We start from the raw sequence: 26,942 nt of genomic DNA on the forward strand, positions 1-26,942 counted from the left end.
AGAGAGGGTGTAACACCCTCTCCCTTTGGAAATAGGTGTGAAGGCTGGGGAGGAGTAGCCTCCCCCAGCCTCTGGAAATGCTTTGCTGGGCACAGATGGTGCCCATCTCTGCATAAGCCAGTCTACACCGGTTCAGGGATCCCCCAGCCCTGCTCTGGTGCAAAACTGGACAAAGGAAAGGGGAGTGACCACTCCCCTGACCTGCACCTCCCAGGGGAGGTGCCCAGAGCTCCTCCAGTGTGTCCCAGACCTCTGCCATCTTGGAAACAGAGGTGTGTGTGGCACACTGGACTGCTCTAAGTGGCCAGTGCCAGCAGGTGACGTCAGAGGCTCCTTCTGATAGGCTCTTACCTCTCTTGGTGGCCAATCCTCCTTCCTTGGTAGCCAAACCTCCTTTTCTGGCTATTTAGGGTCTCTGCTTTGGTGAATTCTTCAGATAACAAATGCAAGAACTCACCAGAGTTCCTCTGCATCTCCCTCTTCACCTTCTGCCAAAGGATCGACTGCTGACTGCTCAGGACGCCTGCAAAACCGCAACAAAGTAGCAAGACGACTACTAGCAACCTTGTATCGCTTCATCCTGCCGGCTTTCTCGACTGTTTCCAGGTGGTGCATGCTCTGGGGGTAGCCTGCCTCCTCTCTGCACCAGGAGCTCTGAAGAAATCTCCCGTGGGTCGACGGAATCTTTCCCCTGCAACCGCAGGCAACAAAAGACTGCATCACCGGTCCTCTGGGTCCCCTCTCAGCACGACGAGCGTGGTCCCTGGAACTCAGCAACTCTGTCCAAGTGACTCCCACAGTCCAGTAACTCTTCAGTCCAAGTTTGGTGGAGGTAAGAGCTTGCCTCCCCACGCTAGACTGCATTGCTGGGTACCGCGTGATTTGCAGCTGCTCCGGCTCCTGTGCACTCTTCCAGGATTTCCTTGGTGCACAGCCAAACCTGGGTCCCTGACACTCTAACCTGCAGTGCACAACCTTCTGAGTTGTCCTCCGGCATCGTGGGACACCCTTTTGTGACTTCACGTGGACTACGGTTCACTCTTCTTCAGTGCCTGTTTAGGTACTTCTGCGGGTGCTGCCTGCTTCTGTGAGGGCTCCCTGACTTGCTGGGCACCCCCTCTGTCTCCTCGTCCAAGTGGCGACATCCTGGTCCCTCCTGGGCCACAGCAGCATCCAAAAACCCTAACCGCGACCCTTGCAGATAGCAAGGCTTGTTTGCGGTCTTTCTGCATGGGAACACCTCTGCAAGCTTCTTCACGGCGTGGGACATCAATCCTCCAAAGGGGAAGTTCCTAGTCCTCTTCGTTCTTGCAAAACACCAAGCTTCTTCCATTCAGTGGCAGCTTCCTTCCACCCTCAGCTGGCATTTCCTGGGCTCCTGCCCACTCTCGACACTGTTGCAACTATTGGACTTGGTCCCCTTGTCTTACAGGTACTCAGGTCCGGAAATCCACTGTTGTTACATTGCTGGTGTTTGTTCTTCCTGCAGAATCCCCCTATCACGACTTCTGTGCTCTCTGGGGGTTGTAGGTGCACTTTACACCTACCTTTCAGGGTCTTGGGTGGGCTATTTTTCTAACCCTCACTGTTTTCTTACAGTCCCAGCGACCCTCTACAAGCTCACATAGGTTTGGGGTCCATTCGTGGTTCGCATTCCACTTTTGGAGTATATGGTTTGTGTTGCCCCTATACCTATGTGCTCCTATTGCAATCTACTGTAACTTTACATTGCTTGCATTACACCCTTTTGCTATATCCTGCATAATTTTGGTTTGTGTACATATATCTTGTGTACATAACTTATCCTCATACTGAGGGTACTCACTGAGATACTTTTGGCATATTGTCATAAAAATAAAGTACCTTTATTTTTAGTATAGATATACTGTATTGTGTTTTCTTATGATATTGTGCATATGGCACCAGTGGTATAGTGGGAGCTTTACATGTCTCCTAGTTCAGCCTAAGCTGCTTTGCCATAGCTACCTTCTATCAGCCTTAGCTGCTAGAAACACCTCTTCTACACTAATAAGGGATAACTGGACCTGGCACAAGGTGTAAGTACCTCTGGTACCCACTGCAAGCCAGGCCAGCCTCCTACATTTTTACATAGCAGCCAAAGCACCTTTCTTTTTCCTTCTCGTCTACCTGTGCCATCCACTCCCTTGTATGGCCTCCCCAACTTTTGTTTTCGGCACCAGCCCCCGCCTGTGTCGGACACCCCTGTGCCCATGGTGAAGCAGTGGCATGATTCAGTAACAGTTTAACTGTACTGATATGTATGAACGTGAATAGAAAAGGAGACCATGCCAAGAAAGTGGCACCTGAGTAACAAGGGCACACGGACAGACAGGTAGAAACAAGTATTGGCAAAGCCCATAGGCCTGGTTTGCATTTTGAGTCCTACTTAAAACCTTAAAATATCCTGCTACAGTGGAAAAAAAAGCAAAAAAATGATGTTCTCCAATCTATGCTTGTCCGAGATAAAGGTTTTGTTGTGTGATGATTCGGTGTACTTTTGATATGCAAAACAGCCCTTCATCCATGCAATGCAAGCACTCAGTGGTAGGTGGAAGACTACACTACACAGCCACTAGCATGTCACAAAAGAGAAATATTCATCTGGCAAAGCCAAAGCCCACCTCTGGGGAGATGCATATATATATATATATATATATATATATATATATATATAGTTATATAGTTATATATATATATATCCATAAACGCCTTCCACAAATTCTCGAAAAAAGGAAAAGCCAGCACTCCAGACTTTCTTTTCAAAATGGTTTATTTTACATCCACCATTGGCTGTATTGTACCGGCTGGGCTAAAAGAGTAAGACCACAACGGTTGAAACGCGTTGGTCGGTACAATAAAGCCGATGATGGATGTAAAATAAACCATTTTCAAAAGCAAGTCTGGAGTGCCGGCTTTTCAGTTTTTCGAGAATTCGCGGAAGGCATTTATGGATATTAGCGGGTCCTGTGCCCGCTGCCGAGCACCGACCCCCTAGGCCGTAGAAATCAGTAAATAGCAGAAAATATTATATATATATATATATATATATATATATATATATATATATATATATAGATAGATAGATATAGATATAGATATAGATATATAAATATATAGAAAAAAGTTAACAACATAATAGCCTGAAAATTAAATACACAGTTTATCATCAACTTTAAGGAAACTTCCACATTAATTAGAAGCTGGCAATGAAAAAACATGAAATATTTTGGAGTCTATGTAATGGTGAAATACCATACATTGCCTTGTTTACACACAGAGCTCTATTTCTAGAGTGCCAACCCATTTACTTACCCTTGAGAACTTCATGAGTATATTTTCTTAGGTAATATTTCCGGAGATCATCCTCAGTGGATGACTTGTCATCTATCCCATTTGCTGTGATATAAATATCTATATTTCCATATCGCTTTTTGATCCAGTTTAGTACTTTGCGCATCCCCCATGGTACCACTGCTAGTCCAGCTGGAGAGTTTAGAAACGTGATGTCAGATAGTAAATGGCTGTCCCGATCATATTCGTATCGGCTCCCATTCTTGGGCTCATGAATGATAAACCTGGTGGTGAAATGGTTCAGAGCAAAAAAATCAGCTGTCCCTTTCACCAGTTGTTTTTCATCATCTGTAAACTGGGGAAGAACTGAATTGGAAAGACCTCTTCTGTTTTTGGAGGCAATGTAGTCTTTCAGGCTCTCTGGGTAGTCACCCGTTTTGAAAACTGGGTCAGCAAACCAGGCAATTTCAAACTGAAGGAATCTTTCAGCAGCTACAGTGTGAGAATCAAAATAGGGATTGGCCGCCTCTGCCCAGTCTGATTGTATGGCGAATGATACTTTGCCGTGCTGGTGAGAACGATATTGTCTATCATACATCTGCCAAGCCATTGCATGGGCTATTAGTAAGTTGTGGGCCGCATGGTAAGTGTCACTGCTGCTTTTGTTGTAGGCATGACTCACCCTATTTGGCTCATTCATTGTAATCCAGAACTTGACCAAGCTGCCCAACTGCTCAAAACATAAATTTGCATAGTCTTGGAAAGCTTTGGTGGTAGATTTATTGAGCCATCCTCCCAAATGCATCAGAGGAGGGGGTAGACCCAAATAATTCATGGTTGGGTAGTAAAGAGTAACCATGGATTGGATGTTGAGTTTCAGTGCTTCACTTATCAGGCATTTGTAAAACCTGAGGACTTCAGTGTTGATGACTGAAAGATCTCCATTCGGTAGAATCAAAGACCAGTTGAGCGCAAACCTGTAGTGAGTGACCTTCATTTGTTCCAGTAAAGCCAGTTGTTTTTTAATGCTGACAAAGTCGGTGCATTGAGCTGCTCTGGTTTTTAATTTCACCCCTTCAATCGTGTGCAACAAGCCATCGCCAGTGACGTTCCAGATATACAGGTGAGGATCGATGAACTGAGGGGATGAAGGAATATGCTCTGCCTGTGGAAAACATAGACATAAATTAGCTTTTAGTCTTTAAAGATCCTTATTTTACCTGATGTAAAAATATGGCTGCTGGCATCTCATGCAGGGAGACAGCTGGAGAGTCCCAACTTAGCCCTGGATAACTGGGCCAACAAACTCACCACCAACCCTCCTCCTCAGGACCGGGTGAGAGGGAGAGCAGCAATTGTGGAATTGCACCAACTGATCCTCTCATCCCAGGTTTAGTGAACAAATTAAGTACCCTAATGACAGGCCTCACCACAACCTCTCTATGGTAGGAAGGAAACCTCTGCTTTAGGCTATGAGGCATCCCTTTATCTAGCTCAGCAAATGATTTGCTTCCTGTGAAAGAATACAGTGGAAAATCATACCCCAAAAGCATTGGCACATAGCTGGGTCTGAGCTAGCCACAGGTAGTTCAATACCTTTAGATATAAATTACTCTGCTGATGATTTGGATTATAATACATATCTTGGAGGTTTTGGAATTGGTTGATTCTCATTAACAAAATGCTGTAATGTGGTTGGGGCCGGCAGCTGCCGTCCCCATAGGCTTGGTGGGGTTACAGGGTGATCCAATGATTTTGATACTCAAAATCAACAAAGATCTGAGCCCACAAGAGGTGGCTTTGAGCCAATGCCTTTGCAATTACTCAGCATGGTCCTGATGAAAGCAACAGCACTCCTGTATGCTCTGGGCCAGTTGCAAATCTGTGATAGCCCCACGTTTGATGGAAACTACATTCTCCTAGGCTATGGTCTCCAGATGTGGGGTAAACCAATATGAAGCAGTGCATATGTAGCTCTGATGCTTATTGGTTAATTAGTCTGGCAGCCAGTTTAGGTGGTATCATCACTGGCTGTTTCTAGAATACCCATATGTTCACCCATTACCTTGTTTTACTAAACCGGCAGCATAATTTTCACACAATAAAAATGGTATCCTGCATCTTATTTTGTTTGGTTGGCATATCTTATGTGTATTATATGTATTCATGCACATATGCCAATAAGATTAGGTTGGTTGTTTGGCCTTAGGATATAGTTTTATGTGGCTGCCGCATCTCACATAGTCAGACATGGTTTAACCTGCTCTGGTTTCACATCCAGGCTCGCTCCTCCAGGGTGGGGCAAGCAGAAGGCTACAGCAAATGGGTATTTATGCCAATTGGCCCTCCAACCCCTCCTTCTAGTTCGGTCATTTCTGGATGGGGAATTCTGTAGCGAAACCCACCAAGCAGTTTACCTATATTTGAATAGTTTAAATGTGAATGCTCTTCGTGAATCTTGATGTTACTGTTGAGGGTAAAGTTTTGCGCTACATGTGGAACTACAGGGCGATCCAATGGTTTGGCACTCAAAATCAACAACAAGTGTGTCCAGAAGAGAAAGCTTTATGGCAATACAATTCTGCAATGATTTATAGGAGCCTTGGTGAAAGGTACAGTGTCCCAGTATTCACTGGGACGGTTCTAAGACTAAGAAGCTCAGGGGCTGGCCTGGGATAGTGCCATCCTCGGTGTCAGTTTCAATCTCCTGGACTATGGGTTAAAGATTTAGGGTTACACCCATTCTAAGTTGTGTGAAGTGCTACATCAGTTGTATGTCGCCCTGATATTTAATAGTTAATCAGGCTGTCAGCCAGCCTAGGTTGCATCATCACTGGCTGCTTTTGGATTGCCCGTGCGTTAACCCATTCCTTTGTTTTAACAAACCTGTACCATCATTTTCTTTCAACAAAAATGATGTTCTGACCTTTATTTTGTCTGTATGTGCTATATACTTTTTCCTACACTTGTATTAATGAGATCGGTTTGGTTACTTGGCTATAGGACATTAGTGCTATGTGTGGTAAGTGAGGCTGTTTTGTTTTGCCTAAGAGATTTCAGGCCATGACCCTCTTGCATCAGTTGTCCATGAACTAACCTGATCGGCATGTGGCCTTCATAGATTATTGACCCTTCCGCAATAAAGACAAGCAGATCAGAAAATAGAGGTAGAGAGTGTTGCAAGGCCAAACAAGTGTAAATATGCCCAAGAAAAGCAAAGGAAACAGTAGTGGTCCCTCTGGCATTCCTCTGAAAGACGACAGAAGCCCGGGCAGGTTAGGATAAACAGGGTCCAACTACCTCTGGGTGCAAATGCAGGTACAAACTGCGCATCAGCTAATAACTGACAATATAAAATGCTTTTACTGGTTTTGAAGTATATAGTATAGTATATTAACAACTTCTTTCCAAAGCTGTTAGTTTCAATGGTCAGGGTTTATTGTCTTGATTTGGGTGCTTAAGCTTAACAACTCAATATCAATTGGCTGTGCAGAATTCGTGTGTGCTCTATTTACACCCAATCACGAGTTGTATGTGCAAATTGAGTATGTTTTTCATAATCCAACATGTGCAAACCGACATTTTTCGCTATTCGTCTTTTTAATTTGCACGAGGTGAAAAAACAGGAAGGCAAACACCACTGGGAAGCATAATTTGCACCGGAAATGTCATCCAGTTTTGGACTCAAACAGGAGATTACACCTGAAATGGGATTACCTCCTGAGTTATAACTGGGCCCACAGTTTACCGCTTGTAAAAACATATACACCGGCTTAATCTCACTTGATACTAGGTAGCCATTAATCCAAGATGGAAGGAAGGACGTCCTATGCAACTCTACAGATGCTGTCAAAACCTGAAGTACTTTACACAAAGTTATGGCTCTGGTGTCTAGCCATGGCACGCCCGATGGAACAAAACTCTGGTCTAACTCACAAACAAGGTAATATTAGGATTTACATGGTTTGGATGAGAATTAAAAGGTTCTTTTAGAATGCACATAGTGGAAAAGAATCATATTGAAGACAGTAGAATTATTGGCACTGTTGAAGGAAACGAACTAGAAGCTCTTGAGAGTACCAGTGAGCTGAAAAGTAAATGCTCAGATATGAATCTATTTCTACCTTTTGCCTCATTTCCATTCTACTTCTATTCATCTCTTTTAAAAGGTGCAACTCCAACATATCAAAAGCCTCTTCAGTCATAGCCTTCACACCAGCAAAGTATTCACATTAACATGGCATTTACCCCACTCTGCCATGACCTCGGCATGGCCCTTTTGCCCGACCTGCTAGCTCTGTAAACTATCCAGGGTGATGTGGAAAGGTGAGGTAATGAACGGTTTCTGCACCATGATGCAGTGTTATTTAAAGAGGGGAGCCTTCAGCTTTTTCCGCAGTTTGAGAAGTCCTCATAGATAAAGACATAGGGGGTCATTCTGACCCTGGCGGCCACCGCCACCGACCACGGGAGCACCGCCGACAGGCTGGCGGTGCTCCCACGAGCATTCTGACCGCGGCTAGAAGCGGAAAGTCGGCGGTCTCCCGCCGACTTCCCGCTGCTCGGGGGAATCCTCCATGGCGGCGGAGCGCGCTCCGCCGCCATGGGGATTCTGACACCCCCTACCGCCATCCTGTTCCTGGCGGGTCTCCCGCCAGGAACAGGATGGCGGTAGGGGGTGCCGCGGGGCCCCTGGGGGCCCCTGCAGTGCCCATGCCCATGGCATGGGCACTGCAGGGGCCCCCGTAAGAGGGCCCCACTGTGTATTTCAGTGTCTGCAATGCAGACACTGAAATACGCGACGGGTGCAAACTGCACCCGTCGCACCCCTGCAACTACGCCGGCTCAATTCTGAGCCGGCGTCCTCGTTGCAGGGGCATTTCCTCTGGGCCGGTGGGCGCTCTTTTGGAGAGCGCCCGCCGGCCCAGAGGAAATGTTTGAATGGCCGCCGCGGTCTTTTGACCGCGGTGCGGTCATTTGGCGGCGGTACCTTGGCGGACGGCCTCCGCCGTCCGCCAAGGTCATAATCACCCCCATATTGTCAGATTCTGGGTGCATAGATGCAGAAGGCTAGTTACCTTTTTATCTTTTTTACACTTCTTCATCTCCAGTCTGATGTGTGCTGGGCGCCTTTATTTGTCATTCTACCATTTTGGGCTTGCCCAGAGCCCCTTAAACACCCTCTTAGTTTTATCTGCATGTAATTCAACTTGCATGCAGTCAGGGTTTTCATACTGGCCCCTCCCCTAGATGTGCATGTAAGACTCTCCCACATATTTGTATTCTCTTGACCGTTCTCCAATCCCACAGAATATATATGTAGGGTATGCCCATCAAAATCCTTTGGTCATCAAAATCACATTACTTACAGCACACATTTTAAATGTCTGCCACTGTGACTTTCTTTCACTGATGCAGAAAAAACAATATAATGGCTGAAACTCATTAAAGGAACCAATGAAATACCATGTTTGATTTTGATGACATTATACATGTGCACATAGCTCCACATATGACATCTTAAAGCACACTAATTCTCCAGGAGGCGTGTCTGTGTCATCAACAGTAACAATAATGGTGCATTATATGATGTCTTCAGAAACAAGGAACTTTGGGCCACACGTCTGAAAAGTTTTAGTCAACGCAATAGGCAAATTGGGTTGTTTGCGACTGCTAAAAAGCCTTTTTACATGTCCTAACCCTATTTTACAAGTCAGTAACCTGGTACAAAATAGGGTTTGCAATTCGGTATTAGGAATGGGTGTGTTACAGGCATCCCTTCCTAATAGTAGGTTGCAGGGGGATGCATGAATTGTGCGACCGGTATGCAGTCACAAAACATTCATACTTTACCGAAGGAGGTGGTATCCCATTCACAAGGCCCCTCCCCCTTTGTGATTGTGGGCCCCAAAAAAATGTAAGAGCAGGCAATGAAAAGAACTTTTATCATTTTTAATTTTGCAATGCATTCATTTTTCCTTTAAGGAAAACGGGCTGCATTTTTTAAAAAGAAATTGCTTTATTTAAAAAGCAATCACAGACATAGTGGTCTCCTGAGCCCAGCAGGCCAACTTCCCTGTGAGTGCAGGCCATTCCCAGTGAGTCGCCAATTGTGACCTACCTCATGAATTTTGATAAGGAAGGTCCTTTGGGGCACATTTGGGAATCGCAAACAATGTCTGAGACACTGTTGCACATTGCATTTTGCGAGTTCCTAATTGCAAGTCGCAATTAGGAACTCGCAAAATGTTGCAATCGTACATGTGGCCGAACCTTAACTTTCCACTCGCCTGACTTCTGAGCTTCATTTAGAGAATACAATCATTACTTTTACATATGCCTATCATGCCACACAAAAAACAATATCATCACAGCTTGCTGTTTACTTCTCGTGAATATGCTCATTGCTAGCTCGAGCTCTTACCTTGAGAAAAGAATCCGTGACGCCCCAAGAGAAGTCACAGGGAAAGCGACCTCGTAAAGTCTCCGAGGAATCTTTCGAAGGAAAGCCGTTGTGCCGCACAATCTGTTTGTAAAACAGAGCAGTGGATTTGGGCACCCTGTCTTTCTCCTTGCTGTTGAAGTCGATGTAATATAAGCCGCGTCGAATTTTGTGCCCAAATTGCCACTCAAATCCATCCAGGAGGGACCAGGCGGTGTAACCGAACACGCTGACGTCGTCGTATTTAATAGCTGCAAAGACATTGAACAGCAGAAGTGACCGCGCGGTATAACCAAACGCCTTTACGTCGTCGTATTTATTAGCTGCAAACAGGATGAACATCAGAAAGGGAACTTTTTTTTTACTACAATGAACGAATAGTAAATCGGACAGATGCACAATGATCTAACACATTAAAAATAAAACTGGATCATGGTGATAGAGTAGAACCGAATGAAAATTCTTGCATAATTAAACATGGTGGCTAAAAAAGATTTATTCTGTGCACGAATTTACTCATTCCTTGCTGGTCGTATGCCTAGAGACACTTTGTGGTGGCAGAGACCAAGAATCTTGGCATCTTTACTTTTGGTTGTATAAGGCATAAAACAGACATACACACATCTACATAAATGCAGTGTTTCTCAAAGGAAAGTAGGCCTTATCTATCAGCTCTTTCCCTGCTATATTATGAATTAAAATTTTAAAGATGACTTGTTTTTCTATTTTGGGAAGCTGCAGTACAGGTGAAGTCTGCGGTTGGTGTACACTATGCACATAGCAGTCTTTGCTTCATCTGGTGAAGGTACCTTATCCATAGTGGAACTCCCATGGTGCCCTTGCACATCTCTAGGGAAATGACCATAAAAGCAGTCTTCCCTCTGAAAATGCTGGCAAAATGGTCCATTGAGTTACCACCTTTTCTCAATGATCTGAAATTCAGTCGCAGCCTTCCAACTTTCTGATGTCAGTAGGTTGGATGCCATGAAATTGCCTTATGTTAACATCTGTTATTTGTAGGGTTTATAAACGAGAGGCGTGTGTTATGTGGTGTTATATGCAAAAATTAAGGTATTCATTATAATTTCTGCTACACATCCTGCATTTTTTTCACAGACCAGACTACTTCATTCTTCAAGAAGCCATGTTTGCATAAACGAAATGGCTGTAATCTCTCATTAACATAGGTAATTTCAGAAGATAATCCCACTGATTTTCATTTTAAGATTCCTGTCGAGGGCGGTTGAAAGAGCTCATTATAACTGGCCTGCGTTAATGCTACTACACTTGTTCGTCAAAAGAAATGCGACTTTTTCCATGGTCGCTTTAGAACTACCCTAGGTAAACACGGTTCCATAATCTTAGTTGTTTGCTGGCTTGCCTCATGTTTCGAGATGCAAGGTCCAACCATGAGAGCCAGTGCAATGTTCATCACTTTCCTAGACATGGACCCATTTCGGCTCCACAACTTGTTACTTGGATCTGTGATTTGGAACATACAGTATCCTCTTCTGCTTGGTATTTTTTCCAGTTGTTGAGAATTTTAAAACGATTTATCTTTGTTCCTGAGCACTTTTCAAATGCTAGCACCCATTATGCATCCCCAGCTCATATTTGAACGTATTTCTGTTAATCTGGCTACCAGGAAACAATTAGAATTGAGTAAGTGGTGTGTTGTGGACGTAAACCGTGATGTAGACACATACTTGGTCCTTTGCTGATGCCTTTCTAGAGCTGTGTACACAGGAATGTAGCTATCTCATCTGGTTCATATTTAATACTAAGGACCTGATTTAGAGATTGGGGAACAGCGTCCTCTGTCATATATGCAACTAAATACCCTGTTCACCAGTGCTTAATTTGTAAATAAAAATGTGCCAGTGCCCAAAGCTCTCCCTTGAAGCATGCAGCTGCTGAATTTAAATGTGCAAGCGTAATCCTAAAGCCTTCTCGGACCTCTTTAATCCATTTACAGTCACTCCCTGCCCCTTCAACTCACTATTGCAGCTTTCTGCTGTCTCCATTTGTGATGTTTTTTCATTTTCGTCTTCCTCCGCCTGTCTCATGAGTGTCTTTTGCTAGCAGTAAACAGCTTGATGCAGAAAACTAAGTGCAGGCCTTATAAAACAGGTGCCGGTGACCCGAACCGGAAACTGCTGGCTCAAATTAAGCACTGCTGTTCATTAACTCTTAGTCCGCCGGCCACATGAAGAAGCAGGTAGATACTAATGCTTTCTGACAGAGGAGCTCCTGTTGGCTTCGTCAATGGAAAGCTTACTCTAGAGGCCTGACAGAGTAGGGCCCACTCTATTTAGAGCAAACATTGCCATTGTTTCTTTTCTGTCCATCTCTACCAGGAAAAGCCTGGCTGAAAGAGACAGAAAAAAAGAATGAACCCCCCTACACCCTGGGAGAAAACTGAGGGTCAATAGGATTTTTTCAGAAACAAACTCCTGCTTTGGCAGTTGATTTCTGAATAAAAATGCTAAAAGTTTTGTGACAGGCAGTTAAAACCAACAGAGGTCAGCCACCAAACCTTTTGTACCTTGAATGGAGTTGCAGTGACATCGGTTCCTTTCAAGATACAGAGGTGACTAATAGGTCGGCGGTCATCTCTAAATTTAATTGATGGAGTATTGTCAGAATGACAACTTTACAGTTCTACCCGAACAATAAATCACCCTCTTAGTTTGTAAAAAAATTAAGTGCTGTTGTCCCGAATTTCTCGGAGAGGGTGCAACTGACTGCTGCTGCTGCCCACCTACAGTACCAGCGTCACCCTTTGCGAGAGTAGACACCAGATGCCTCATTGAGTAGATGGCTTCCATCTTGAAACAACAACGCAAGTCATATATTTACACATTCAAACATGGATTGTGACTCCACGATGTGGAACAACCACCACATGGGTATAATTTGAGCACAACCTCCTTGATTCACATTTGTTGCCTTCACCTCACCTGATGGTGTGTGTGGAACTGTGTCAGTAGTTGCAGCAATCTGCTCCCTTCACTCACAACTCCAAACTGCTGCAGTCATCCACCTTGGTCCAGGGTCACCACCAGCTTGGATTCCAAGTAACTGGCCTTGAATATGTCATCTTTATTTGTAAAACACAACATATCATTTCCTATTGCTCATCTAGTTTTGCAAAAAGGGTTTACATACCTTGTAGGACCTCATTGATGAACTTTTTCATTAGATACATTGCTGTGGTGTCTTCTGTTTTTACAATACTCTTTGTAAACCAGCCATTCTCTGCGATCAAAATTCTGGGGTTGTCATATTCCAGCTTGATCCACTTCAATGCTTCTCTCAAGTTAAGTGATACATCCTGACCCATTGTAGGTACACTGTATGAAGGGTTGAAATTATTGGGACCAAATGAAAATGCAAAAAAGTCTGCACTTCCTCTAATATAGTTCTTTTCAGCTTTCGTAAAATTGGGCAAGAGAGAGTGGTATTTTTTCCTTAAGACCTCAGGATAATCCCCGTCTCCAAAGATAGGCCTTGCAAACCACCCCAGCACCTTGTCGATGGACGTCTGACACATGTAGATATTTTCAGGGGTAGCTTTCGCCTTATCTGGTTCAATCCAGTGTGATCCCAAGGCCACGGACACAAAACCCTTCTGAGATGGGCGGAAGTTCATGTCGTAGTCGTGCCAAACTCGAGCATGAGCCTGATTTGGAACAAAGAAAGAAGTTAGTCTTGCAAGTGTGATGAAATATATAATATGAGAAATCAGTCTATTTGTTTAGTATGTACACATCACTGTCATACCTCAAATGAGAGGTCAATGTACATTACATTTTCTGACAATACTTTATGAGGGATGGTGGTGGTCTGGCAATGTGACCTATTTTATGACAGCAGACTAAGCACTTCATCGCCTTAGACCATGCAATAAGGTGTAGAAGAGGCTGGGTACGTTTACTATTCCACTGCTCCTAGCCCTACTACTTGGCCATCTACTATGTCTGGGCTCAGCAGAACCCGAACTATGAATTTGTTATCTCACTTCTTCATCACTGCAACGTTTCTAATAATACCTTCTGATGAACATTAAAACCAAAAAAGTAATATGTGAACACTTAGATATTCAGATACTCAATGCATTTTTAACCTTAATAAAAATGTAAACATACTAAGATATCACAAAGTTAATTGTTGAAGGTAATATGTCACAAGTACTAAATAGTCTGGTGGAATAAATTATCTTCCCATCTAAAATGCTACATATTATATAATGTGTCCATCTGACATGAAATTACCAGTGATCTTTATCCTCCTTTATTCAATAAATATTTGCCCTTTTATAATCAGTGCCATATTTTTGTGTGGGAATCAAGTTAAAGGATCCATCATTCATAATACCTCCTATTGACTAATTGCTCCTTGCCACAGCAGATAAATAAAAGGGAAAAAATTCAAAACCCTGGCAAGAAATTAAACCAATAGGATACCGTGGGTGCATTCTCAATAATTCAATCCCTACCTCTATAAAAAATAATCGTTTTCTTGCTTCATGTTGCATCAGGTAGACAAATGTAAAGTTGTCACATGATCCTGTTGATGTCACCCATGTCAATGGAGATTACTCGCCTAGCTTGTTACTTTAGACCTGCTCCACTGAATTATCTCATATAAACAAATGTCTTATTTCAGGGAATGATAACAGCAGTGCACCCATCCCATAGAAGTTGTTATATGGAACTCACCATTCTCGATATCAGTGATTACTGAATTTACTTGGACCGTCTTTGCCTTTATTTGGTTTCACCTACTTTGGTGTGCAGACAGCTTAACCCGTTTCAAGGGAATTATTTGCTTCTTTATTCCCTCACCAATATCCAACCACAGGCACAGTCAACCACTTGTCTGAAGATGGACTCCCACGTTGCTCCAAAGTTCCATATTATGTTGGGTCTGACCTGTAGCACCCCTCCTCTGGAGCCAGTCGCTCATTTACTTTCGGATGTTTAGTAGGGCAGCACTCTGTCTTTGAACCAGGTGAGTGGTTGTCCTTTCCCTGAGCACCACAGATAGGAACCCTTTGGTTATCACTCACTGAATATTGTCCTCTGGATTCCACTTCATCGTCGGTTTTCTTGCAACTCAATTAGGCTCCCACAGCTCCATCATTCTCCCTTCCCCTACAGGTTCAAAACTGAGTTACTTAGAAGCACTCGTGATATTCCAATCTGTCTTCACATGTAGGCAGTCACTACTCATAATGCAACTACTGTACTTGCTCTACAAGTGGTGAGCTCAGTTGCACATCCTTTCCCTGTAGACACATGTCATTCATCCACTATGGGCTAACTAATGGACATCTACATGAGAAATATCTCCATTGGGCCTTTCATGTAAGTTTACCGAACCGCTGCCTACTACAGCCCTCTCCGGTCTTAATTTAAATCCCTGCATCAAAATGACTGGTGGTACACTTTATACTGGCCGAGCCACTTTTTGAGCTGCAACCACTTGCAAAGTGTTTCTTCGTGTACAAAGGAGTATGATTACGTTTCACGTGATGCACTGGTGTGTCAGATGCATACAGGGCCTTTCCATTAGTTCCTCACAGAGTACCACAACAAGGCACCCAAAGTACTTTAGGTTGAATGTGTAGAAGACAATGTGAAAAACAAACCAAATATTTTATCCACTAAAAGCTCATTATGCAAATAAATTGATACAAAAGAAAGATCCTTAGACCGAGTAACACCTGCTTTTGGACCACATAGGGAAACGCTTGTTGAATGCTAAGATTGAAGAGAGGAGAAGTACCATAAGTGCTGCAGGATGATAGACATATACGTTATACAAATGGTGGTGGCTCATGACATTTCATAACATATATAAATTGTTGAAATGTGTCGGAGCTAGAAAAGCACCTCAGAAATGGAGTGGGCTCCCACCCACCCACCCCACAATCCACCTGAGCTTGCTGAAAGGCATCAAAAACCTCAACAGCTGGATCACCACATGTGCTGGCATCTTGGCTCTCCTCAAGCGCACCCCAAAGCAAGAGCCCGACCACAGGACACAGAGGAACTCAGGCTGACGAAATGCCACTGCAAGCAACTGGAGCACAAATGGAGAACAAGTCAAGGCACCTCAGTTAAAGATATTTTCAAATCAGTGGTAAGAGGCTACAACCAAGCATGCAGCGTTTGTAAATTGCACTGATGCAAGCACTAACAGCAGCAAGGAAACCTCTGCTATCACCAAATATTTCACCATGCCTCCTGCTGCCTCCAGCAACATCACCCCCTCACAAGACCTTTTCAACAAGCTTTCGGAATTCTTCTGTAACAAAATCATCTCCTGACCCACAACCAGGACCCCGTTGCCATTGTAACTCAACTTCCCATCATGGCCAATGAACGAAACTTGACTCTGTGACCCTGCTACTGTGACCCTGCTACCATGAAGACCATCCATTCAGGGGCTCCATCCGACCCGTGCCCCCACTATGCCTTTACCAAAGGGCTTCTACCAATTAGTGAAGCACTAACACACCATCCTCAATGCCTCCTTTGACTGAGCCACATTCCAGGTCACCTGGAAACATGCCAACACCATGCCCCTGGTAAAAAAAAAAGTCTGCTAATCCAGCTATCCTTTCCAACTACAGACCCATCTCGCTCCTACCATAGCCGGCAAAGGTCTCAGAGAAACTAATCAACTGATGTCTCTCTGACCACCTCAGGAACCACCAGTTCCTTGATGCCATGCAGTCCGGATTCAGGCCCAACCATAGTACAGAAGCAGCACTCATTGTTTCCACAGACAACATCCATGTGATCCTTGACAGAGGAGAGACGGCAGACCCCACTCTCCTGGACCTCACAGCAACATTTGACATTGTCTCACACCTCATTCTCATCAGGAACCTGCACAAAATTGGCATCCATGAACCCATTCCCCACTGGATCTGCTCCTTAATGAATAGAATACAAGCTGTCAGCCTGGCACCTCACTCTTCAAAAGCCCACAAACTCACCTGCAGAGTCTCTCAAGGTCCATCACTAGGCCCCACCCTCTACAATGCATACCTGATCCCTCTGGCCAATGTCATCCATTGGCACAACATCAACATCCTCTCCAATGCAGATGACACACAACTCATACTCTCCCTCTCAGACAAAACCCCAACATAAGAAACACGTTCAATGGTTGCATGACCGATGTCGCCAACTGAATGTAAGCCAACTGTCTCAAGTTCAACACGGACAAGACAGAAATAGTGATCTTCGACAAGACCACGTTACCACGAGACTCCAAATGGTGGCTGGCCAAACTCGGACCCACACCCAGAACTCAGGACAGGAACTTTGGAATAATCATCAACAGCAAATTTAACATGGTTGCACAAGTCAATGATGTTACTGCATCCTGCTTTCACACCCTGGAGATGCTGAAGAACATCTTCAAATGGCTCAAAAGCAACACAAAAATACTGTCAATCACACCCTAGCCACCAGAACCCTCTATGCGGGGTCACCAGGAAACTCACTAGGAAACTACAGACCATCAGGAACTTGGTAGCCTGACTAATCCCCAACCTCCTACACAGATCTCACATTACACCACACCTCTGGGAACTACACTGGTTTCCAAAACACAAATGCACTCATTTCAAACTCCTCACACACAAATTCAAAACACTCCACAACTCAGGCCCCACCTAACTGAAAAGGTGCATCTCCTTCCACCAACCATCCTGACACCTCCACTCTGCAGAACCCCTCATCACCAACATCACAAGCATTCACAGAACAAGATGGAGAAGAGTAATAAACTCTTACATCACTCCTAAAGCATGGACGTACTTCCCTCCCCAAATCAGACCTGGCTTTTCAATTAACTATCATAGGTGGACTAGCCATATACACCTCCTTGCCAGGAAACCCTTGCGAGTGGGAGAAACTGTGAGTGTATCCCTTGCTGGTGGGTGATCGCACCTCTAGCACTCTTCTGCTAATTCTTCCTCCCTTTCATAGCTCTTAGCTTATATCATTTCCACGTATTCTCTGCCTATAGTGAGGCTGAACCATCAACACCCAAAGTGTGTACATTCTATTGTCAAAGTATTTACTGGGTTCTATCGAAGTGTTTGCCCTATGGTGCAGTGTGCTGACATTTTCCCGGATAAGTGGTGCTTTTTAAAAATGATACATAAACAAATATGGAATCAACGCATTATTTGAGCATAGTTGCCAAAACCTAGCAGTGACACTGAATCTTCATTTCTTGAATTGGGCATTTCCTTGTTAATTGTCATGACTGGGTTTCCAATATCTATGGGGAATTGGCTGGTATTTGATACATTTATGGATGATTTCTTGCAAACTTTTATCATGATAATGGCGGTTATTATGATTAAGCACCAAACGAATTAGGGTCCCCTGACAATCTATATCTAATCAGTGTTATCTGCTTAATGATGTACCATAATTTCAGTACCATCCTGCTTTTTAAACTTATAAGGCTTCTCTTACATTCAACTGCACTGTCAATTCTCAGCTTCTTTAAATGTGATAAACACAAAGCCTACTACATGTCAACATCACGCGTATCCCTGACCATCTACCCCGTTTCCTATCAAGATTGCTTTGTGTGATAAGATTGTCATTGGCGCAATACTGAGGTATTGTAATGTAGTTATAGTTAGTAACTGTTCCCTTCTGGCAAGCCCCTGGCCCCTCTGCCACTTTCTCTGTACAGACAGCTTCCAATATCTTAAACCATTATCAAAAAGAAAGTGAGTATCACATTAAAAGGTTGGGAAGAAATGTATTTTGCCCTTGATAATGTTTCATAGTTCAGATATGAACATCATGATATACATAGGTTCCTGTTACACACGCATGATTGTGTTTAAAGTGGCTGAGTCGAGGCATGCAATTCACATCTGCATCAAAAATGTAAAATCAGGAACTCTGCGTTGCAGATTCTGGGATGCCCACCATGTGAATGTTGTTAGAGCTGGACCTCTGCTAAGTTGTAGGGTATTAGGTTTGGAAGGGAGAACTCTTGCCAGCATAATAAACATGCCCTGGTTGGGGCTCAACACAAGAATCAGTGAAACTCTACGCAACCACAAGTAGCCAAGACACAAGCAGCTGACAATTTCCTAGATAACTGAGTGTTACATTCAAGCAGTACCAACAATTTTAAAGTTAAGAAAATAACAAACTAAAGGTCCCAAACCAATTTAGAAAAGTAGAGAGAACATCAATAGGCAAAATACAGTAAAACTAATAAAATTGGATGAGGGGAACTAGGGATATGAGGTATTTTGAAAAGTTAATTCAGCAAACGCCTATAAAAACTAAAGCAACACTGTAAATGTCTTAGTTTACAAATGACTGGGATCTAAGTGGGATTTCAGGCTGACAGTGATGGAGCAGAGCTTTGTTCCACCATATTCAAAGTATTTGCCTTCTGACTTAGTCTACTTTTTGGAAGTCAAAATCCTCCCACAAGGCAATATCTAAGGCTGAAACTGGCAAAGGTTCCATGAAGTCAGCTACATTATTGTTAAGATGCTCCTGAAGCTATTGGTTTGGCGCCATAAGCTCTGAGCAAGATAACGATGGATTCTATCCCTGGAGATTGCTTTGCCACTGGGATATTCTTGTTGCCTTGCCTCATTCTCAAAATCCTCCAGCAGGGCAAGGCTGGAAGCTGTAGCCAGGTATCTTTTCATGAAGACAGATACCTTAACCATGAGCTCCCGGTGTACCATTTTCAGTTTTGCACAACACTCTGAGCAGAACAAACCTGGTTTTCTTGCCCATCTAGGGTGAAACCTCCCTGTGCAACCCTCAGAACCTTGTCCTAATCTTCCAGAGGTGGAAAAACAAACGAAGTCCCACTTTTCTCCAGTTGCTGGAAAATACCTCTCTGGTCCCTCCTTTAGGCAACAGGTGCTAGGAGAGGCTCTGAGCACCAGGCCTCTCTTCAGTTATGGCTTCTGCAGGATTCAGTTCTCTGCAGTCAGGTGGGCCCTCTTTGAGTCAGGAGTTCTACTTTTTTGCCCCTGGGACAGGAAATAAAGAGGTCAGCCACCTCACCATAGGAGAACTGTTCCAGTTCCTGGCTGCCAGAAGGAGCCATGAGTCTTTCCTTTTGTTCCAGCAGGATCTTATTTCTTCCAGTGTTGTCTTTGAAGGTCTATGACTGCTCTGAGAATGTAGCGAGTGAGGTGTCATTCTTATCTTGTTAACTAGCCAATATTTGGAGAATTTCTTCACCCCCCCCACCCAGTCCTGTCTGTTTCTCACCCTATGCCTATCCCCTATTTGTAACACTTCCTCTTTGCGTTACTGTAAAAGTTCACAGAAGCATTAAATCTAATATCCCTGCCTTCCTATGGCCAACGGCCAGGCCATTGTCCTCTTGACAGCAGAGTGTTACATCTGTGCCAGTAGCTTACCAGAGACTTCAAGTATTCAGAAGACAGTGTGTCCCTTGCGGAGGCAGTACATTTCTAAACTCCATGCTCGACACCTGGCTAAGCTTCCTCACTCCCTAGATATCACTGCCTTTTCCACATTCATGGTCAACCAGAAAGGCTGTCAGCACAAAATTATCACTGTGCAGCAGATACCTCTTTATGTGTTAGGACAAAGCTTTGAGTTTCGGGAAGTGGATGTAGGCAAGTATAATATATTGTTCTTTCCATGGTGATGGTCTGTCCAGAGAATTTTATCTGAGGTTCCCAGCATAAGATGTTTTCCTGTTATATAAATTCCCTGTTTTTCAGTCCCAGTTTAAATCATTTACAAGTCTCACAATGCTTTTGTTCCTGTTGCCAGGCACATTGCAGTTTATGCCCTGCTGAAGCAAAATAGCTTCAGCAGGTGTAATTTCTAGAGTCTCAGCAGCAGCTGCAGAGTTTCCAAAGTAGCAAACTGCAGGGGGTAAGGCCAGCTGACTCTCAGTATTACCAGGTTAGCTGAGGTATTGTTGGGAAATACTGTCTTTTCATTTCTGTGACCACCCGCTGGTTTATAATGTACATTAAGAATTTAGGTTAAAGCATTCTACCACCCCAAAATGGCACTCAGCGAGCACACAGAACTGTAGTGTCTCCTCCCCCAGTTACTTAATACTTCTCCCAGGCAGAAAGTAGAACAAGACCGCTGCAGAACAAAATAGGAATATATGGTGATCACAGCCTTTCGGCGCGCTAAGGTCCACATTTATCAAGAAATCATGCAGTGCAGCAAGCCACCTTGCTGCGCTGCGTCATAGGGAAAGGGTGGTACATTATATGGAACATTCCTGTATTTTCTCTGTACTGGTGCAGAAAATGCTTCCGAGCACCAATGCAGGCACCCTTGCACCAGGGTGTTAGGGTCCCTGCTTTGCAGACAGGATTGTTTTTGTGCAGGAAGGGGCACCTTCCTGCACAAAAACAACCCTCTGAGGCTTTTTCCTTTTTTTATGTCAGCTGCAGAATGCAGCACACAGAGGAATTAACATATTTATCCTCGCATTGCCTTCCCTGGGGAGGTGTCACATTTTCATGCAATCCCATGTCTACCATTAATGGTAAATGTAATAATGCGCAAAAATCCATGGATGGATGTGTGGGAACACCCATGGTCCACCCATCGAATGCCTTCCAGGGGCAGGGTAACGTAACACAGTGATTTGAGCTGCATTGCATTACTCTGGATTTATCACGTCATGCAGAGACATGCAAGGTGGCCTTGCATGGTTTGATAAATCCAACTTAGGTTTTGTGTAAGGACGACACAGAACCGACATAAATATGCCTCTAAGGGATGGTCAACAGTGAGCACACAAGAAGTTCAATTATCAGTCTCCCAAAGGGAGTGTTAAGAAATGCAGGACTGCCCCACTTGGAACTTCAGGGAGTTCAAGTCTCCACTCATGGCAGTCATACGGAGCATACACAGTGGCAAGTCAGGGGGGTACCAGAGCATTGTGGGAAATGAGCATAACCGTGAGAGTGAAGATCAAAGTGATGCCAGCAGAAGGAGATAAGCTGCAACCCAGGTGATTGGACACCAATGGCTCCACGATTAAGCGCATTAACTTTACAATCTGCTGGTGTTTTAGGGACTCGAACCTTTGTTGTCCAGCTTGCACAAGCGTGTCAAGAGACCTGCACTTGTGATGTTTTACCCTTAGAGTTCTTGATATTTTGGGCTTCGTATTTTAACTTCAGTCTGCTAAACCCTTCAAATGACAAACATCATAAGTTCATGTTACTATACAATGCCTTCTCCCTTTCTCTGTGTCCACCAGGAGTTGTCAGGCACTATGGCGAAGTGCTGTTTTTATCAATGCAGGGTGGCAGAGCAATGAAAATACGAACAAATCACATATAATTATTTTCCCTAGAGTTGGAAAAGTTGTATCATGATATAATACATGTTATATCTGCAGTGTACCTTACTGTGAAACCACAGTAAAATTCCACTGTGTTCACTGTGCACCTAGTTTCACCAGCATTAAGATGGGCTCCCTTTTCTTCTCAGTGCTTCACAGCTTCCCTGAAATGGCTGATAAAGGCTGTTGCAATCACTCCATTAACAGGTCCAACGGTACAATGTATTTGACTCATTGAATACAACTGTAGGTGCATGGCAGAGACTCCTGGAGCAGCAAGCAGGGTCTCGGTTGTATTCCCCTTTAGTACCGGTACCATGGTGTATGTGGTTCCCACTGGGGCAGGATCAGGGTGTGCTGCGAATGCTGGGAGAGCTAGACAGTGCTTAATGGGGGATCTAATCGAGCATGGCTCTGGGTCACCTGGCCGACTTCATTAATGCACTTCCAATATCATAGAGCGCGAGTTGCTCTGCGAGACCTACTGAGGAAGGAAGTACAGAAACCTCTGGAGATGCCTTCCTTGACCTCCCTGTTGCAGACAGCATCTCTCAAACACTTAGGGGTATAGTTATGAAAATGTAGCGCATCAGAGCCGATGCACCACTTTTTGTGCGCCCCCTACCGGCACCTAAAAACACCATGTGTGCGCCGTATTTATGATACAGTCACCATGGCGCACGTTAGGGAACTAGCGTCAGATATTTTGACACTATTTTCCTGCTTTGCAGGATTAGCGCCAAATATGTTGATTCTAGTCCTGCAAAGTGAAAGGAGGCCCAATGAAAACAATAAGCCTCATTTTAATGCCTGCCTAAAAATGATACTAAAAATGGCGCAGTGGAATCTGGTAGATTCCACTGCGTTATTTTTTTCGGCTTCCTAATGCCGGAACGCCCCCTCGCATACATTATGCCTGGCACAGGAATAACGTGGCGCAAGGATTTACAAAGTAGCGCAATGTATGCATTGTGCCACTTTATAAACATGGAACAGCTTTTTTGCCAACCTACCACATTAGCATCAAAAAAAGTACGCTAAATGTGTGCAAGGTGGCGCTAGGGCCTTCATAAATATGGCCCATAGTGGCTTGGCTTTATGCTTATGTGCAGGATGCTCGAAGATCGAGAGTGCAACAAGCTAGTCTGGAGTGGCAGAGTGATCCCAGGCTTTTAATAACTGATGGACAATGGCAATACTGCTGCGGAATGACCAAGAAAATATAATTAAACAGTAGACACAGACTCCTACACTTTAAATACATAGATAGAGTATACTGCACTCCGGAGCGCATTTGTCGCTATGGCTATGGGATAATGGGCAGCGCAGACGCTGTGGAGTAGGCAGTGCGGGGTTTGCGCACTTGGCCTGGTGCTGCCCCGAGTGCACTCGGATTGGAGGTGTTTGCCGCGCTTGAAGCCATTACTGGGGAGACGCTTACAGAAGGACCGCTGAAGCCTCGCTGAGCGTTGTCAATGAAAACCTAAAACAGTGAGAGGACTGGTGGCACGAGGTCTGTTGCTTGCCAAGAGACACACAGCCAGGCAGTGGGCCCGCGGCTTCCTCCCCACAAGTCACATGTTCCATTTGCAATTGTCATTTTGTGCAAATGGGTGTGAAGGAAGTACACAATTATCAAAATAATGACAAGGCGAAAGGAAAAGAAAATGTGAGTGGGCGCGTTGCCCGTATGGGGTGGTGAAGTGACAGAGAGTGAAAAGAGGGCGCGGTGGAAGAGGTTGGTGGAAGGCATACAGATGGCGGAGATCTGGAAAGCGAAAGGGCATTCCTGTCTAATATACCCACCCTCCAACTTACATATTTTATCCCACACAAAGCCCTGAGTGCAAATCATCCACAAAGAACACGCGCATATGTTGGGTCCCTGGTGCTTCATGCCAATGTAAGCTGTTGCACAACCAAAATCACACGCATGGTATAGGACGAACCTTCTTCACTGAACAGGTACAAATAGGCTAGGCCAAAAGGAGAAGATTTAGTGCAGCAAGGGAACTGCGGTCCCTCTTTTCAATTGCTAGAGGGCGCTCTCTGCCAAGTTACTATTTGGTCTGCCAGACCCAACCGCGAGGCAAGATACCATCTTGTCAGCGGTGACCCTCCCTCTTACCATCCTATAGAATAGATCCTAGTTTCTTTGCGTTTTTGCTTAAGCTGTGTGAGTGAGAAGATTACATTCAAGTTTATTTGATATTCTACTGCTATATGCCCACAATCCTAACACCAACCATCTGAAATACACAAACAGCCCATACACAGCACATACAAATATTTCAACATTTCAAACAGGATCCTCCTCTGCTCTCCGACCCACCTCTACTGGCGCTTCAATTTATATAAAAGCAACACCACATTTAATAATCAAATTACAGTTACACATTAACAGTTCACCACTACTATTTAAAATGGACAATTTGTTGACAGCTTTACATTTTTCCTGACTTGCCTGCTTCCTATTATCATATATTGCTTAAGAATCATTAAAGTATAATTTTCTTATGGTAACTAAAATGTGTGTGAAAAGTAAAAATAACAAGCATTGACAAATCCAATAGTTTTGAATTGTGTAGACGGCATGCACACGTCCAGACTAGGGTGACCACCTGCCATTGAGGTAAATTCCGGACAGGCCTGTAAAAAATTCAGGACAAAGGGTCAAGATTCAGGACAAAAATTCAGGACGAAGAGTCAAAATTCAGGACAAAAATTCAAGAACAAATTTCAGTTTTACAGACACACCCAAGAGAGGCCGTGCCTCACTATGTTATCAATGCATTTATTGACTCTTTTTTAACATAGCACTATTTATTCACTGTGGTCTTTTTGTGATTACCTCCTGGTATGCTACATTCAGGTGTCACATTACGTTCTTGTTCAGTAGTAAATTAATGCCCTTCAGCACTATGTCAAGGCCATCACCCTATCCAAATCTACCCAATCTTTCTTGCAGAGAAAGTAGCAGCAACATTTTGATAATGTTTCTGAACATTTTAAAACCCCTGGCAAACAGTTTGGGAAATATTAAGGTAATTAACCATATGCTAGTTTAAGCAAATTGAACACAAACATCTGGCTCACCCCAACCGCCCATGGACTTTAAACCTAAAAAAATTAATGAGGCGGAGAAGGTGGTGAGGGCGACAGTCTCACACCTAATTTCAGGATATGAAGTACCCACAACTTGTCTGTAGTCTCACAGCACTAGAGTGTATGCCTGGGAGACTACATTTATCTCAGAACTGGGAACCAGGTCTAGCTATCAAAGATAATAAAAGAGGAGGATAAAATTGAGATCAAATGGGAGATCCACGGCAACTGATTCAAAGGGTTGCTGATAAGAACTGGATAAATAAGGAAGAGAAGAACAAGGAGGGACAATTCCTAGAATCAGACAAGATGGGTCCTCCAAGACTATCAGAAGGTATTGGGTACCTGGGAAGTTGTCTCTGCAGACAGGAGAGAAACAGAAGAGGCACAGTCAAGTGGTTAAACAAGCTGCACCCACCCACCTTGGCAAACTCTTATGGTGCAATGGTCCGCTGTTTGTGCTTGTGAAGGGCAAGCAGGACCAGACCTGTTGCAAGGTTGTGCAAGGCAATTGCCCACTTTGTCCATGTCTTAAAATGGTTTTGAAATTGAGCAAAAGCCAAACTAGTGATCTGGGTTAAGTACACATAGAATCTTCAAAATATTTGGGATGTAAATTGCACAAACAAAATGTAAACATTTTAAAATTTAATTAGTGTTTCTTTAACATATGGCACTGTTTTTCCCCTTTATATACAATTAGACCTCAGATTGAACTTGGAAGCAGTTACCTTTCAATACCTAGTGATTAATATCTACCATTTTCCCACTGATTTGCAGGATGGAAATCTCGGCAGAGCGGCATGGTCCCACCAAGCCCAGTTTGTTTTCTGGTGCTCTCTTCTGCTTGCTGTAGTGGACCATGTGGCACTAGTGAAGATGGTGGGCTACCCCAATGATAGTATTATTTTGCAAACATTCCCCTGCTCGTCCTTCATCCCTTCTTCAGACATGCCACACATCTGATTTGGTCGCTGGGGTGCAGTCGAGTAGCTCTTTCCACTCTAAAACTACCTGTGACTGCGGGTGGATTAGGCCTTTTGGGCTTAGAACCCTATTATTCAGCTGCATAGGTCCAATGGGTGGCTTGCCGGCTTCCTGCCCACTCCCCTGCATTAGATGGGTTTTATCCGTAAAGACTTTTAAGGAGGACTTACCGCACTGCTCATTGTTTCTTACTAACCATTCTACGAATCACCATCCGGCGTTATCATGCACAGCTTTCTCTTGCCTTGCTAGAACCTGTAAACTCACTGACAAGAAGAAACCCTGTGCTCCTGCACTAGCTTAAGCCTTCCCACTCACACAGGATGGCTGTGCTCAGAGCAACTCCATCAGTGGAATGCTGCAGATGTCTTGAAATTGGGGGATTTGTTTCTGGATGGCAAGCTACTAAATTTCCAAACCTTTGTGGCAGACTACCATTTTCACCCCGGTCAACTCCTTACTTACACCTTAAACCTTAAACAATCATTAAATGCCCCCTTTCATGTCTGCCACCTAGCACTAACCCTACATGAGGTGTGCCAGAAGCTCTATACCATAGGAACTGATGGCAAACTGATAGAATGGGTGACCTTTCCTGCAACATGGAGACCACTCCAGGTCTTCTCATCATACTACTTGGATGATTTATGTGGCCAAACCACTGCAAGATACGGACTGGACTAAAATTCTGGATTTTCCCCACAAAGTATCTCACAGCTGT

At 44.0% G+C, this 26,942-nt stretch overlaps 1 protein-coding gene across 1 annotated transcript in view; it reads right to left on the reverse strand.

Moving 5' to 3' along the window:
- The window catches only part of KLB (klotho beta), a 156,392-nt gene that overhangs the window by 62,017 nt on the left and 67,433 nt on the right, over window positions 1-26,942 (reverse strand). Inside the window, exons 2-4 of the mRNA XM_069202051.1 lie at window positions 12,923-13,436; window positions 9,737-10,005; window positions 3,334-4,477 (exon numbers count right to left, since the gene is read on the reverse strand). Of these exons, the coding sequence (XP_069058152.1) occupies window positions 3,334-4,477; window positions 9,737-10,005; window positions 12,923-13,436 (1,927 nt within the window). The remainder of the gene's footprint in view (window positions 1-3,333; window positions 4,478-9,736; window positions 10,006-12,922; window positions 13,437-26,942) is intronic.

Source organism: Pleurodeles waltl, chromosome 1_2 (assembly GCF_031143425.1).
Source record: "Pleurodeles waltl isolate 20211129_DDA chromosome 1_2, aPleWal1.hap1.20221129, whole genome shotgun sequence".
NCBI classification, from domain to species: domain Eukaryota; kingdom Metazoa; phylum Chordata; class Amphibia; order Caudata; family Salamandridae; genus Pleurodeles; species Pleurodeles waltl.